Source organism: Canis lupus, chromosome 1, assembly GCF_003254725.2.
Source record: "Canis lupus dingo isolate Sandy chromosome 1, ASM325472v2, whole genome shotgun sequence".
In the NCBI taxonomy this organism is placed as follows: domain Eukaryota; kingdom Metazoa; phylum Chordata; class Mammalia; order Carnivora; family Canidae; genus Canis; species Canis lupus.
Window position 1 is genome coordinate 97,237,687 of NC_064243.1, and position 17,296 is coordinate 97,254,982.

Consider the following 17,296-nt stretch of genomic DNA (forward strand, 5'->3'; position numbering starts at 1 on the left):
TCCTCCTGTTTGTTGAGGAGCTGTTTGTAGTATTAGGGCACTTCAACACTCAGCCAAGGTGTTGACAACTCTGCTTTACCCTTTACTTCCTGCTTATGTAGGTTTCAAAGTCAACCAGAGGTGAGAACTAAAACCTTTTCACATTTTTCCTAAGCAGGCACACAATCCAGAGTATGAACACAGTGCTACACAAACATGTGGCCTTCTAGACTTCCAGAAATGTATTGAAGCTGATCAAGGTCCCTATGGACATCCCATTGCCCAGATTTTCCTTTTAGGCTTTTTGATAGCCTCCTCTTTGTTACCTACTGGTTTGTTAGAACACCAAATGCTATCTACCGCTTCAAGGAGCCATGATGTTGAACAATAGCCTCCAGTTGTTTTTGACAAATGCCACTGGGGAGGAACTTTTTCCCCTGAGCAAGCTCTGAATCAGGTTAAATAAAGACAGCCTTGAAATGACGTCTTTTAGGGAAAGACCAGACAGATCACATTATGATCGATCTTGGGCACCCAGGTAGCTCAGTGGTTGAGCGTCTGCCTTTGGCTCAGGTCATGATCGTGGAGTCCTGGGATGGAGTCCACATCAGGTTCCCTGCAGGGAGCCTGCTTCTCCCTCTGCCTGTTTCTGCCTCTCTCTCTCTGTTTCTCATGAATAAATAAATAAGAATCTTAAAAAAAAGATTATGATCGTTCTCTGGAATGGGGCTTTGAAAGAGCCTCAGTGCTGTTTTGTCCCTTCCTATGGCTGTCAGGCTGCTGGTTTACACTGTGATTGTGGGCTGTTGGATTTCAAGGCTACCATGGAGACAGGAATAGGGCAAGCTAAAATGCCACAAGCCACTGTTCTTATAACTGTTTGCTTTAAAAAACATACACAGAGATACACACAAATACTACTTTCTGCAAGCTTCTGCTTAATTTCCAGGGTTTTGAAAAAGTTGATTCTGAAAAAAAATTTTTTTGCCAGTTTTCTTGTTTGTGCTATGGAAGAGAGAATTTACAGAGGTTTTTACTCTGTCATTTTCTTCAATGTCATTAAAATCTCTGCTTTTTAGTTGGTAATGTCTTGACATATTAAAATGAACGTGCATTATCTTTAGATATAAATCCTTTCTTTCTTAATTAAATGTACTTTTGTAAAAGGGGTTGTTCTCTGTTTCAGATCTAACGGACATTTTCCAGAAGGTGAAACTGCAAATAAAGTAGAAATATCTGGCCAAACCATTCATCTACTTTTCAGTATTGTGCTCTAGATAGTGAGGAGATAGTGACTGACTCTCTTTTCTGGGGTAGCAGGTGCTAGCGTCAGATTTGTTGGTTTTGACGATGAGCTCAACTATTGGCTTAAGCTCTGGAAAAATCCTCTTCTAACAGGATGCAGAGTCTGGATGAGCCTTGGACAGAAGAGGAGGGGGACGGATCAGATCACCCATACTATAACAGCATCCCAAGCAAGACACCTCCTCCAGGGGGCTTCGTGGATGTGCGGCTGCACGCCAGACCCCACGCCCCTGACACAGCCCAGGTAAGTCGTGGTCACCTGAGCTTTAATTCCTTCCACTTTCTTCCACTTCATTTGCAGGCTGGTGTCTAGTCCTTTGACAGAATAACTCACCTGTTTTCTCCCCTTGGATGATGCAAAGCAGACAAGTATGGGAGGCTTTCGTTTTAACATCAGAAGGTGTTAACCAAATGTCTTGGAACTATATTATGATTCCAGAGGTATGAGTCCTGGGGTCTCCTCTCCATCCTGGGACAAATCCTATTTAAATTTCTCCTAATGAGGAGAAGAACCAGTTCAAGATTTTTGAAAGGCCTGGGGCTCTTTGCATTCCCTGAAAAGAGAGTGGATGTGGGCCTTTAAAATGATGAGAAATTTATGAGCCTTCTTTTTTACTCATTTTTCTGATTTTTCCTTCAACTCAACATGCCAGTATGGCAGCTTCTTTTTAGAGTTACAGTATCTGGATTTCGTTATAGAGTTTTTTGAGGTGACCTACTTTATGTGACTGACAGTGATATTAATAAAAGTGGCAAAATAATAATGAAATCAAGTGTCAGTAGCTCTGACACGGAGATGGACGGGGTGGACTTGCCCAGGTGTGAATGGTTGTGGGAGGTATGTTCTGACCCAGAGAACCACCCCAGCTGAAATTTCCTTTGCAAGTGATGAGGCTGCATTAAGAGAGCTCCAATTTCGGCCAAATTTAGGGAGGGTTGGTGGCAGAAAATGAAAACAAAGTGGGCATGTATAGTTTTGATGAGATGCATCTTATTCCTTGCACCTATGCAAACCTATTTCCCAAATCCTAATGCCAGCTGTGAGGCATGAAGGAAAAATGGGTATAACTGGGAAAGGAACCGGCAGTCCACAGAGGTTCCTTCTCTTGCATCGTGGCTTTTAGAGATGGGGAAAGGGAGGATGATGCTTCTTCTCTTTGTGTATTTACCTGTGTCCACAGTTTGCAGGAAAAGAGCAAACTTACTACCAGGGGAGACACTTAGGAGACCCGTTTGGCGAGGACTGGCAGCAGACACCTGTCCGGCAAGGTGAGTGTCGAGGTGAGGTGGGAGACAACCAATCACCCAATCACGGCAGCAGCGTGCTCCCCGCGGGGAGTTCACCCACACGCAGGTGTTAGATCCCAGCACTTCCTGTTCGCATGCACCCTGGGGACATCCTTCCTGCAGGAGAGACTGCCTGCCAGGGGGCCAAGGGGCTGACCTCCCCACAGGCACTGCACCTACTTCAGACAGGCGCTGGCTGGGGGCCCCTGAAGTGTGTTTTTGATTGTCCCTACCTCTGCAATGGGGCTGAGCCCCGGGGCTCCTAACAGGCAGTAGCTTTCCCTTCCTGGTCCCACCCCCATCCAGGGTCACCCTCAGGAAGGATGGAGCCCACCTGCTCTGGAGATGGCCCCGGGGTTGTGAGGACCCACCCCCCTGGGCCCTGGGTGCTCTCAGAGGACACGTGTCCATCTTGTCAGGGAGGCCAGCACGGACCCACAGCCCACCCTGGAAACAGTTCCCACGGGGCTAGGAGCTAGCTGCTAACCCAAGTCTTCTTCCCCAGATAGTTGTTTCTATACACACAGGGGTGTGTGTGCTTTAAAAGTTTCTTTTAAATTTTTTTTTATTTATTTTTTAAAGATTTTATTTATTTATTTATTTATTCATGAGAGACACACAGAGAGAGGCAGAGACACAGGCAGAGGGAGAAGCAGGCTTCCTGTGGGGAGCCCAATGAGGGACTTGATCCCAGGACCTGGGGATCACACCAAAGGCAGATGCTCAACCACTGAGCCACCTAGGAATTCCTAAAGGTTTCTTTTACTTTAATTCACTTTTTAAATGTCTTATTGATTGATTGATTGATTGATTGATTTTAAAATTCAGTTTGCCAACATGTAACAGCCAGTACTCATGACATTATGTGCCCTCCATAGTGCCCGTCACCCAGTTACCCATCCCACCACGCACCTTCCCTCCAGCAATCCTCAGTTTGTTCTGTAGAGTTAAGTCTCTCATGGTTTGTCTCCCTCTCTAATTTTTCCCCACTCAGTTTCCCTCCTTTCCATTATAATCCTTTTCAGTATTTCTTATATTCCCCATATAAGTGAGACCATATGATGATTGTCCTTCTTCTATTGACTTACTACTCTCAGCATAATACCCTTCAGTTCCATCCACATCAATGTAAATGGTACATATTCATCCTTTCTGATGACTGAGTGATAGTCCATTGTGTATATAGACCACGTCTGCTTTATCCATTCATCTGTCAACGGACATCTTGGCTCCTTCCACAGTTTGGCTGTTTGCAAATGCATCAATGTGATAGATCACATTAATAAAAGAAAAGATAAGAACCATATCATCCTCTCAATTGATGCAGAGAAAGCACTTGACAAAATACAGCATCCTTTCCTGATCAAAACTCTTCAAAGTGTAGGGATGGAGAGAACATACCTCGACATCATAAAAGCCATCTACAAAAAGCCCACAGCAAATATCATTCTCAGTGGGGAAAAACTGAGAGCCTTTCCCCTAAGATCAGGAACACGACAGGGACGTCCACTCTCACCACTGCTATTCAACATAGTACTAGAAGTCCTAGCCTCAGCAATCAGACAATTAAAAGGCATTCAAATTAGCAAAGAAGTCAAACTCTCCCTCTTCACAGATGACATGATATATGGTATATGGAAAAACCCAAAGACTCCACCCTAAGATTGCTAGAACTCACGTGGCAAATCAGCAACTCATACAGCAAATTTGTGGCAGGATACAAAAATCAATGCACAGAAGTCAGTTGCATTTCTTTTCTTTAGAAAAAAAAAAAGATTTTTATTTATTTACTCAAACACACACACACACACACAGAAGCAGAGACACAGGCAGAGGGAGAAGCAGGTTCCCTGTGGGGAGCCCCATGCAGGACTCCATCTCAGGACCCCGGGATCACGACCTGAGCTAGGTGCTCCATCAGTTGCATTTCTAATTTTAAATGTGTTGCTCCCTCAAACATCTTCTTGCTCTTTCAATAACTCAGAGACCTGGTGACTATACAGCGTCTGATGGAGAAGGAGCGACAAGTGAATTAAGACCTAATGTCCGACGTACGTGTCCATGTATATACATATAACCATCTCTTGGTTTGATGTTGAGACTTTCCCCTTCCTGACGGCTGTTTGTGCCGGGGAGTAAATGACAGTACGGTTTTATTTTATTTATTTATTTATTTATTTATTTATGTATGTATGTATGTATGTATGTATGTATTTATTTATTTATTTATTGACAGTACAGTTTTAGAACTTCCCCCTGGTGAGACCATCTCAGGTGTTGCCTACCCAGCTGCAGGGGGACCTGGATGTGCTGGGCTGTCACAGGGTTGGGCCTGGCCAGGGCCACCACGCGGCTCCATCTAAAATAGGACAGACTCAGCTAACCTGAGTCATCACTTTGCTGGAGGCACGTTTTTCCTATGTTTCCATCTTTGTTCTACAAACACTTAAAATGTATTTATATAACAGATGTGTACCTAACCACATAATACTGCGAAGGCCTAACAGACACATTATTTACATTAGATATTGACTTTTTTGGAAAAATGTCAGGTTCACTTAAAAATGAGGTCTTTTGTTGTATGTTCCAGCCACCCTGGCCGGATCAAGACCAGACAACATAAAGACTCGCCAGGGCAGACACGTGCCTGAAACTTGGGGCTCCTATGCCTCAACAAGCTTCTGCTTCTCATTTGAAAGCAATAAATATCTTCTTCTGTTGAATAAGAATGTCCTTTGTTAACTTGCTGGCAGCCATCATCCCTAACTGAAAACTAACTCCCGGCACCCTCATGGCCTGTGTGTCCCCTGCCCTAGCTCCGCACCTGCCCTGGTCTGAGAGGGAAAGGGCCATCGTCAGGAAAGCTGTTCACTGGGATTTTCATCTTCTCCTTTTAAAAAATTAGTCTGTAGAATCCTTCCTACAGGCTGATTTGTTTGCAGCACCTACACACACGAGCTGCAAATGGCCACGGCTGAGCCAGGACAGGTAACTCAGGACACGTGAAGTGGTGTCCAGGAGTAGGAGTGGAGACCGTTCTTGACTTTGCTGGTCTCACTCCCCACTAAGGACTTTTCCCGGGACACCTGCGTTCTCATGCATGTTTTGCTGCCAAAAGCCCCACTATGGGTTCTGGGGAGCCTAGAAAGCCCTCTTGCCCACAGGACTGGGCTGCCCATAGGGTGTGAAAGGCACTTCTCTCCAGAGATGGCCCTGCAGAAGGGTATATCTGTGTGTCAGGTACAGGGCTCCCATTGTGCCCTGAACAGGTGTGATCACCCAATACCCTCACCCCTCGGGTGACAATGGCAGGGCCCTCGCTCCTGGGCTGGCCTTGGCTTGCTCTTGGCCCAGCTGAGAGGTCCCCTTGAGGCACTGCCTGGGGGTAGGGGTCCTCGATCACACGCCCACCTGGGCCTCCTGCACAGAGCCGGGGGCATGAAGGCTGGGAGACTGTCCCGGACAGCGCAGAGCAGTGGTGACAGGGTCCGAAGAGGAGCATGTAGGTGATGGGGACCCGCGGGAGGCGTTACCTGATGGATGGCCCATAGGAACGTCTCTGTGAGGTGCGGGGCAGCTCACCTATGGTGCCCAAATGACCAGAGTTTCCATTGTAAGAGGAAAGAGGGTTTGTCTTCTTGTTGCAGGGTCCTTGGACATCTACAGCACGCCGGAAGCGAGAGTGCCCGCGGCCCCCGGAGAAGCCCCCACCTACGTGAACGCCCAGCACATCCCCGTGCAGGCCACGCCGGCCTCGGGCAGCAGCACCGAGAGCAGCCCGCTGAAGGACCTCTTCGACATGAGTGGGTTGCCATTCCTCTGAGCTCTCTGCACTGCTTTCGGCTTGACATCTGTGCAGTTAGCACGCTTTCTGCTAGCGGGGTTTTGGTGAACAGGGATGCCTTTGTGCACTTTTCTGGGTTGTGATTGGGCTTTCCAAGGCTCTGAGCTTGGCTGCCCTCTGCTTTGGGATGGCACCCCCTCTCAGGTCTAGAAGCAGAGCCATTTCTCCTCTCTCTGGAATGACTGTCCTCCTGGAGATCTGCACATGTGTCAGGACAAATGATAATACACACAAAACAACACTGGTTTGTGTATTCACTTAAATCTTAGTGGGCTGATAGGTGCCCAATACTGGATCAGTTGCTAAGGCTGCCACGGTGAAAGGCATGCTTCACAGAGCCCTCAAGTCTGTTGAGCAAGACAACACCTGAGCAAGAAAGGGCGATACACCCTCTGGCGGGCACACACGTGCTCACTCTCACATATTCCTGTCGCTGGAGCACCTAGTGTGGGTCAGATACTATTCTGCTTACTGGGGTCTGCAGGAAAGCAAGATAGTCTCCTGGAGCTCAAATAACCAGTGTATGTTAGCAGTTGGCAACAGGTGCCCTGGCGAGAAACCAAACAGGGTAAGAAGTGTGCTGGGAAGCCCCTCAGCAGCATCATGAGGTGTGCCATGCACCCGCTGAGGGTCGTGTAGGCTGGGACAAGTAAACCAACCAGGAACTGGCTGATGAGAGTGGGAATTGTTGCTATGCGATATTGAAAGTGCTTCCTGAGCTGTACATCCCCATATTTCACATCAGTTCCTTGAGCATTTTATAGGCTGAAGAAATTCCTTAGGATTTAACAAGGTTCTTTTTTTTTTAAGATTTTATTTATTTATTAATGAGAGAGAGACACATACACAGAGAGAGAGAGAGAGAGAGAGAGAGGCAGAGAGAGACACAGAGGGAGAAGCCAGCTCCATGCAGGGAGCCTGATGTGGGACTTGATCCTGGGACTCCAGGATCACACCCTGGGCTGAAGGCAGGAGTTAAACTGCTGAGCCACCCAGGGATCCCCAGATTTAACAAGGTTCTATCATGTGCCAGGCATTCATTATTTCATTTAATTTTTGCAGCAGTCATGCAGGTAGCTACCATTATTGTTACGGTGTTACAGAGGAGAACACGCAGGTCCTAGATGCTGCATCACTTTGGCCCTGGTCACGGCAGCTTTGTTGGCATGACGTGCGCTCTCCCTGGTGTTGTGTGTGAATGATGGACTTGAGTGCCGCTTTGATCGGGTGGCCTTCTGACCACCAAAGCCTTCTTCCTCTGCCACTTAGGTTTCCCAGACAGTAGACTTCCATTCGGACTTGCAAAAATCAGAAGAACTGGGGACTCTCAGGGCTTGGAGGCACCTTAACGGTCATCTCATCAAATTTGGTTTCTGAAAAAATGTGGGAACAGCCTCAGAAGTATGAAGCAACTTTCCCAAGACTCAGAGCAGAGTAGTGGCTCCCAACTGCAGCTTAGTACTTGTATTTATGGTCAGTTTTCACTGTTTGATTTAGTCAATTTACCAGTGGCTCCTGGCCCCAGAGCCTGAGGAAAGGTAAGTAAGATGAGGGTTTCAGATGGGAAAATGAGAACCAGAACCACTCTTTGTCATCCATCAAGTTCTATACCTGCTCCCAAACCAGAGAAGGGGAGACAAGAGGAAGAGAGGGCCCTGGAGAGGCTAGTTTCTTTTGAAAAGTCTGGCAAAAAAATTAAGCCAGCACTCTATGCTGTTTATTTTGGACCATGAGAGTGATGATGGTGGTGATGGTGGTAGGGATGATGAGGGTGATGATAGGGTTGATGAGGATGATGGTGATGGTGATGGTGATGTGATGGTGGTGATAGTGATGATGGTGGTGATGGTGGTGATGGTGGTGATGGTGGTAATGGTGGTAGTGATGATGGGGGTGATGATAATAATGATGAGGGTGATGGTGATGATGATTATGGTGGTGATGGTCATGATGGTCATGATGACGATGGTGGTGGTGGTGATGATAGTGATAATGAGGGTGATGGTGGTGATGATGGTGATGTGATGATGATTATGGTGGTGATGGTGATGATGGTGGCAATGGTGGTGGTGATGCTGATGATGGCAGAGAGGTGATGGTGAGGGTGGTCGTGATGGTCGTGATGGTGGTGATGGTGACGATGAGGGTGATGATGGTGACAGTAGTAATGGTCTTGATAGTGATGGTGCTGGTGATGGTGTAGAAATGGTATACAACTTTTCAATTACTCCAGGTAATCAGGAAAAAATAGGACAAAAAAAACTCATTTTAGGCAATAATTTTAACCTGCTTTTATTCCCAGATCTGTGAACAATTGAACAAATACCAAAATCCCCTGATTTGGGTTTCATTTTTTCACCTCACTCCTGCCCATCCTCTAATAATTGGTCTGATTCTATAGCATTTGTTGAATATTTGTAGGGCTGGACATGTCCCAGGAACAGTATTGGACTCTGGGGACATAGCTGTGCCCAGGAGAGAACTGTTCCTGTTCTCGTGGTGCTTGCATTGTGCTGCTTTGGCAGCAGGGTCCCATGTAGTCATCATCACACCTTACGCTGTGTGGCACCGTGTGCTTTTCGAGTGCCTTTGTACATATTGCCTCATTTGAAAATGGACAGCTGAGGTTTAATCAGATGTCCCCAGGGACTTCCTGTGCTGCTGCAGACTTTTGCTGTTAGAGCAGCAGACTTGCTGTGGGCTGCGCCCGCGCTGGGAAGTGTGTCCTGAAGGCTGTGCTGTCATGCTCCACCACAGAGAGTCACACGGGAGCTTTTTTCCACAGAGACACAAGAGAAGGCAAGGGGAGGTAGTGCTCCTAATCCAGGGCAAGTCACACATAGGGCACCCCATAAATGTCAGTTTTCTTCTCCTTTAAAAATTTGCCTGATGCAAGAATTTTGAAACAAACATCTGCTGGGTTGGGTATAGGTTTTGCACTAAATCTAACTTTGTAGATTATCTTTTTTCTTTGTGTATTTCTGTTGGCATTGGCAAATTTTCATTCAGAAGAAAACAGATTTATTAAAAGGCTAGTTGATGTTCCAGAAAAAGTAGATGGTGTGTAATATGCCCGGCCTCGCACAGCATGCCAAAGTGAGGTCATTCTAACTGGCTAGACAAAGGGTGTGCTCAAATCCTTGGCACGACGCACAGCGCCCAGCTGTCTTGGGAAAGCAGACTCGTCAGAAAGTCATGCCAAGGTTTGGGCTGCAGTTAGTATTACCAGCCAGTCGTTTTTCTGTAGGTTTGTCTCTGGTGGAAGTTGCCTTGGCATTTCCATCAATCCCATTGTGCATTTTGTCATTTGCTCTTCTTGGGGGTTCACTTGTTTTTGGCGATTGTTGTTGACAGAACCTTTTGAAGACGCTCTCAGGAACCAGTCCTTGGGGCCTGTGCTGAGCAAAGCAGCCTCCGTGGAGTGCATCAGCCCCGTCACTCCCAGAGCTCCAGATGCCAAAATGCTGGAAGAGCTGGAAGGGGAGCCTTGGTACCAAGGGGAGATGAGCCGGAAGGAGGCCGAGGGGCTGCTGAAGAACGATGGGGACTTCCTGGTCAGGAAGAGCGCCACCAACCCGGGCTCCTTCGTCCTCACGGGCATGCACAACGGCCAGGCCAAGCACCTGCTGCTGGTGGACCCGGAAGGCACGGTGAGCACGGGGCAGGACGGGACCCGCCTCCTCGGAATGGTCCCCCCTGGTCTGTGTGCTGGGTGACCACGCTTTCCCTCCACTACTCACACGTGCCTGCTGAGGTCCTGGTGGCCACTCATCCGGGACCCAGGAACCCTGGCACAGAGGGCCCGTGCCATCAGGCCAGCACCAGGCTCGTGCTGCAAAATCACAAGGGGCCTGGGGTGAAAGCTTTGATGCCGATGTCCTTTACAATAAATAAATACCAGCACTGAGAAAGTTTTCCGGGCCCATAGATTCACAGTGGACACACAAGGGCAGGGCTCCTGGGCTTTCAGTATGTACCTCAAGCATCTCTAAAAGTTGAGTCATGGAGTTTATGCTCCTAGGGTGTAAGCTGTGATGAAGCAGGACATGAAGCCCCCGTTAATTAGCCTCTTGCTTTCTGGCTCTGGACAATCACACTTTGTGACAGTGGGTTTGGCTTTTTCTGGCAGTGCGGTCAGGTCTGAAGAGCTCTGTTGGTTTGCCTGATTTCCCACCTTCCAGTCAATAAATAGATTCGGCTTGATCTTGGCACTGTCCAAGAATTGCTAAGCTCAATAAATATAATGATATTAACCGAACCGTTAAATAAATTCCAAGACTGTTGTTTAAAACCTTATCCAGTGAAAACAAAGACCCAGTTAGAGTTATTGAATAGTAGCTAAGAGTGTTGCCTGTCCTGATTGATGCGTAGGGATGAAGCCTCCGTCTTCGGTTGGACTTGGTGGTTGGGGCAGGAGTGGGGGACGAGGGGGGGACCTGACATGATTTATTGTTTCAGGTGTCTGCACCTGGGCTCTGTGCCTCCTCTCCCCTCCACCTGGACCAACACTCCTGTCATGTAGATCCTTCTAACCCACCTTCTTCGGTCATGTGGATTACTCCCACATATGTACATGGGGGAAAATACATACTGTGTGTTTGTGACTTTTAGAAATTTGCAAACATGATACTGCCCCTCAAATCCCATTTCATTTCTTTCATTTTTCCCTCTGCACATATTTCTGAGATCTGTCTGTGGTGTCTTCTGTACCCAGAAGCATCACTTGGGTTGGGGGCTGCCGCATGTCCCCCATCTGCGGCCACATGACCCCCATGGAAGTCTCTGATGAAGAGGTGAAGGCATAGCCTCCTGCATGTTTCCCCACGATGATATCTCTGGGGCTTATCCCAGGCCTGGGGTTCTTGGTCACAGGAGACGCCTACATCTAGTGTCACCAGGGGCTTGCATCTGCTTCCAGAATGGCTGGACTACTGGAGGCGAGGCAGCTGGGCGCCAGGGCTCCTTCCTCCTCCTCCTCACTGTCGTCCTCCCAACGTGGCAAATCTTGGGTGGAGGGTGCAGGTGAGAAAGAAAGCATGTCTCGGGGCTCACACTGTGCCATCCTTTCCCGGCACCCACGGGTTCCTCCTGTGAACATTATATTCCTGCCTTTCCCCCACTTTTCTCTGCTGATCCTCACTCTGGGCTCGAGTGTTGAGTTTCTCAGCTGTAAAATTACCGTATGAACTCTCCAGTAGCCCGTGACTTTCAAGTAGCTTGTCGTTTGGTGCATGATGTTCTCCACCAAACACAAGTTTACCGTTTGCAAAGTTTACGGTCTTGAGTCTTAGAGGATCTCTTAGAGGATCTCTTCTATATTTCTATATTTTCTCAGCTTGGCTTTGAGAGCTTTATTTTTCACATTTACATTTTGATTCTGACTAGAGGTCCTGTGGCGATCACATAAGACAGGGAGCCAGCATCCTTTAAATCTGTAGGCAGTGAGCCAGCGTTGGCTTGTACGGCTCACTCGGCCCTCTGATGTCCCGCGGTGTCTCGAGTGTCCCCCCTGTTCTGTTCAGGCGACTGTTCCATCCTGGTATGATTACCGACTGTTCAGTCATTATGGCTTTGACATAGTCTTAACATCCGGTGGTGTGAGTCCTTCTTGAAACTCCTTTTTGCATTCTCTATCTCAGCTGTTCTCAGGCCTTTATTCCTCTTCATTCTGGTTTTAGAGTCAGTTTATCCAGGCTCCGAAAATGCATGATTTTGGTGGGACTGGCATTGCACTTACAGCTGAATTTCAGGGAGCGCTGACTGTTCTTCAGCATCAAATCATCACATCCGTGAACATGGCCCAAGTTTCTACTTATTTAGTGTTAAGATGTCTCTTGTTAGTATTTAAACATTTTCTCCAGAAAGTTGTGTTTCTTTTGTTTGGTTACTTCCTAGAGAGTCTGGTTTTAATTCTTGTTGTAAGTGGTGTGTTGTCACTTCGGCTACGTTTTCTCAAGAGTGAATCCTTCCGGGAGAGGAATATGGTATGATCTTGTGCCCAGAAATCTTGCTGACTGCAGCAGTTTTTCTGGAACAGCGGCCAGGCTGTGGCGAACACCGATAGCTGTGTGCCCTGCCTTCCAGGGCCCCAGCCTGCAGGATGGTCTCTCCCCAACCATGCTCACCAGGTGCCCCTGGGCGTTGACCTGGAGAGGGCGCCTTGGTCGTGTTCCCTGCCTGGGAGGGGCTTGTTGGAGGCTTTGTTCCATGAAGGATGATGTAAGCTTTTGGTAGATTGTCTTCATCAGCCCAAAGGATGTCACTCCCTCACTCATTCACTCACTCAACAACTGTACACATCATAGCTACCAAATCCAGGCACTGGTTCCGACACCAGGGCGACGTCCGTGAACCCGTTACAAGACACGATGTGTGCTGGTGTGGAATTTGTACGTATTAATCACCAAATTACTCCCGTCATGGACATTTGTCAAATGCTTCTTTGGCATCGTCTGAAATAATGTAATAATAACGTGGTCTTACCCCAGGTCTGTGGACGTGGGGATTTGCACAGGCAGGTCTTTCAGATGCTCCATCCTGGCATTAGCCTGTCTTGGTCCTGACCAAGCCCTTCTTGGTCCTAAGTGAGGTCGAGTGTCATCATCTTTGCTGCCTTTTGCTTGTGTTACTCATCTGGTTGGGGTGTCAACAGTATAGGGTTATGTTCATGTCTTACAGAGAAGGATTCCATCCCGTGGTATCTCACATAGGATCCTCCAGAGAGCCCCTATTCCTGCACCGTGATTTATCTTGACCTGAAAGCCCTTATCACAAACAAGCACTCATTTATTTGTTAACCTGCTTATCAGTTGGTTCCCCCTCTAGACTATCATTGTGTCACGCCCGCACCTAGAACAGTGCCAGGCATGTGGTGAGTGTTCAACACACACGTAGCAGGTGAAGGCACAGGTGGATGTTGGGCTTTCTCGGAGCTGAGCGCCCAAAGGCCACGTGGTGCTAAGCAGGTGCTACTGGCAGGTGTGTCATCACAGATAAGCTTTCCTGAACAGAACCTGTGCAGAGCGGTTTCCATGGGCAAGGGCTGCTACGAATTCATCTCTGTTCTCTGAAAGAAGATACCCAAGCAATTCTATGAGAATATAAAGATTTTAGTTGAAACTTTCAGGTATTTTTTTTTTTAAGATTTTGTTTGAGAAAGAGAGAAAGCACTAGCAGGGGGAGGGGCAGAAGGAGCAGCAGACTCCCCGCCAGCTGAGCAAGGAGCCTGACATGGAGCTCAATCCCAGGACCCCAGAATCATGACCTGAGCTGAAGGCAGATGCTTCACTGACTGAGCCATCCAGGTGCCTTTACGTATTTTTTTTTAACATGAGAAATTCACAATTTACCTAAGTTATACCATCTCATAGAGTGAAGACAGCTAATAGTTTATTACTCAGTCTTTATGGACCAAAGGATGATTAAGGAAAGACAAGTATGACTATTAATATCCACTGACACACGGGAGGCAGGATAGTGCAGAGAATGGGAGGGGGGAGCCAGGTGGTGCTTGTGTGCTTGCACCAGGTGTTTATACCTCAACCCCAGGCTGTGTTGTCGACGCGGCTTTAATTTCAGAGGAGAAATTTGTGGGGCCGCTGAGAAAATCTGTAAGTCACACCTACTAATAACAGTCCTTTGGGGAGGCTTTCTGCTGGGTCCACGGATCTTGTTTAATTGATCCAGTGAAGGGGAGCTTCAGCCGAGAAAGACTTAATCACAAATGTAATGTCGCTTCCTTGCTGTTAGGACACCAAAATAGACGATGAACACATTCTCTTCAATATTTATTCATCTGATTTTCATGGTAATTGGTTGGTCCCTGACTATAAAGGGGGAAACTTGGCAGAGCAGATTACTCAGAGAAATAAGGATGCAGAACAGTTCTGAGTCTAAATTTACTGCAGAGTGTACCAACCTGTGCGCCTTCCCACTGCACACGGATGGAGCAGGACGGGGGCTCCTGGGGTCGCTGGGGTCTTGGGGGATGGGGAGGGCTGTGGCGGGGCTCCTGAGGCCCCAGGCAGGGGTGTGGCAGCTGCTGGGCCGATGCTGGCGCCAGGCTCTGCAGGAGCAGCTCCGGAGATGGAGGCTGGAGTTTTCTCTGCAACATCTTCTCCATCACTTACTCAACCCTCTGGAGTCTAAAGTCCTCTCCGAGGCTCCTGTCCTGGATTCATCCCTTTGGCCAGAAGGGTCAGCAGAGTGGGGGCGGGCACCTGCTTGGGTTTGGGTGGGCAGCTGGCACACCTGCCCCAGGGCTGGTGTTCCATGGGCTTCCCCAACGTGGTCCCGGGGCGTGGCACACATGAAAGCGCAAGCTGGGCTTTGCATTCGGGCAACTGTCCAATACCCTACATTTATTAGGATTTTATTTTATGCTGACAGTAATTAAGAAAACAAATGCCACCCCCATCTCTCCACTTTAAAAAGCCTTGTTATTTTAAAATTCCCTTTGTCTCAGGCAGGCTAGGCTGTGCTGAACCAGCAAATGAAATGGAAAGTCTCACTGGTTTGAGCCAAGGGGGCTGCAGCCCCCACTTACCCATGCGGCCGTGTGTTGGGAGGCTCTCCTGCCCCTTGGGTCCTTGGTTGGGGGCTTCGGGTCCTCAGTGGGACCTCTGTGTCCCCGGCCTGCCTTGCCAGCCTGGAGGCTCCAAGGAGAGGACAGGGATGGAGAGAGCAGGGCTACCAGTGACCTTGTCCGGGACGCCTGGGCTCACGGGGACCTGACTGCAAGGGTGGCTGGGGCCTGGGGCCACCTTGTCTTAACTTTTTATCAACCTAACACCTGCAAAGTGTAATTGCGCTGCCAGGTGTTCGGGAGGCTTTGTGAAGGGACAGCCCCGGAGCCCCTTACCCCGTCCCAATGCTGAGGGGCAGGCACTGCTGGGCTCTGTTCTGGGGTGCTGTTCTGGTGCTCAAACTGCTTTTTGACTGGCTTCATATATTACAGGGTCTTTTCTTGATGTTTCCTCTGAAGACTAACGGTTAGCCCGTTTTTCAGTTTTTGACAAGTGTTCCCATTTTGCCAGGTCGTGTCTGCACCTGTAAAGATCGCAGGCCCGTGCTGCTCCGGCAGCATGGGTCCCTTCCCTCTCACCTGCCCCCGCTCCCCGTGCCGTCAGCATTGCTGGAATGCACAGAAGCAGACGCAGTAGAGTCATGCATTTCCATGTACCTACCATTTGCTGCAAAACTTACCAGTATTGTTCTGATCTCGCTTCACCCCATCCCTTTTGAGGGGGGATATTTTCTTTTATTATTTTATTTTCTTTTATTTAAATTTAATTTGCCAACATATCATATAACAACTAGTGCTCATCTCATCACGTGCCCTCCTCCTGAATGCCCATCACCCAGTCACCGCATCCCCGCACCCACCTCCCCTTCTGCAGCCCTTTGTTTCTCAGAGTCGGGAGTCGCTTGTGGTTTGTCTTCCAAGGGGGGGATATCTTCTGAAGGGAAAGGACAACCTTCTTCGCCGTGACTTGAGAATGCCTTGCTCAAAGGCTCCATCACTCTGGGCACTTGAGTGTGAGTGTCATGCCCTCGAGTGTCCTGTGCAGCTACCGGGACCGGGTCTTCCTCCCCTGCCCCTCAAATGCGCCCCGGCCACCTGCTCCCACAGGCCCCCTTCCTGCCCAGTGGCTGCGCCAGGAACGCCTTGACCAGGAGGATCCGTTCAGAATCCCGCCCTGCTCAGGGCTGTGCCGTGTCTTCAGGTCCCTCACCCTGGCCCCCTCCTCAGTTCTGTTTTCTGATGCTTCCCTGCAGCTGGGGTCAGGTTGTATGTTGGGGCGTCAGGGTCACAGAGGCACTGCAGCGTGTGTGTCACTGGCCCCACTCGCTGGAAGTGGTGCTGGCAAGTGCTCCCTCGGGTGCTGGATGGGGGGAGGGGGGGCGAGGGGCTGGCTTCTCCCCTGCACACTCTCCCCTTCCCGTCATTATTAAATATTTGAGGGAAGGCACCTTGAAACTACGTAAATCCCCCCTTCCCAGCCAAACTTTCAACCTGTTCATGAATTTGTCTTCACCAGTGCCGCTCACCGGGTTATCACCGGCTGCTTCATTTGCGTCCGTGCTCTTATGAGCGGGTTTCGGTTTCTGATGTGTCCTCATTCTTTTGCACCTTCCTCCTCCAAGCACGTGACAGGATGATGGGATCATGGTCCCCCGCTGCCGTCCCATGACTGGCCACTTCTCAGAAGGAACCATGACCTAGTTCTTTTTCCCGGGGGGACCAAGATGTGCACGTGGGGTGTGTTTGCTCCTGCACCTCGAGATGGACATATTGCTGTAGATGCCTGCGCGCGTGCTCATCTGTGGCCATCTCTGTGTCTGCGTGTGTTAGAAATCCTACGCTCACAATAATTCTTTCAATTCCAGTCTGATACCAGAGTTCGTCCCACTTTTTTCTTTTTCTACATTTGTTAAAGATTTTTTTAAAGATTTTATTTATTTATTCATGAGAGACATAGAGAGAGAGAGAGAGGCAGAGACACAGGCAGAGGGAGAAGCAGGCCCCATGCAGGGAGCCCGACGTGGGACTCGATCCCAGGTCTCCAGGATCACGCCCTGGGCTGAAGGCGGCGCTCCACCGCTGAGCCACCCAGACCCCTCTTTTTCTACATTTGTGACTCTTCTCCAGCAATGAGAAGCCTGACCTCTTAGCCTCCGTATTTTCACCTCTTTGGTTAACTCACCTATGTGAGTTAATACACCTCACCACAGCCTCTGTCTCTCCCCTGGTGGACGTCACCCTGACCCTGTGGAAGTGCCAGCTTCTCGGCCCAGGGTTCTTCCTGGGCTCCCTGTCCCCCAGAGCGTGCTCAGACCACCCTGCCCCAGCCCTGATGCCCACGCAGGTGGCCCACCCCC

General features: G+C 48.9%; 1 protein-coding gene across 1 annotated transcript in view; it reads left to right on the forward strand.

The window, feature by feature from the left end:
* SHC3 (SHC adaptor protein 3) overlaps nt 1-17,296 on the forward strand; it is a 108,995-nt gene that overhangs the window by 76,921 nt on the left and 14,778 nt on the right. The window contains exons 8-11 of the mRNA XM_025423594.3: nt 1,378-1,528; nt 2,466-2,553; nt 6,219-6,374; nt 9,770-10,065. Coding sequence (XP_025279379.1) covers nt 1,378-1,528; nt 2,466-2,553; nt 6,219-6,374; nt 9,770-10,065 — 691 coding nt within the window. The remainder of the gene's footprint in view (nt 1-1,377; nt 1,529-2,465; nt 2,554-6,218; nt 6,375-9,769; nt 10,066-17,296) is intronic.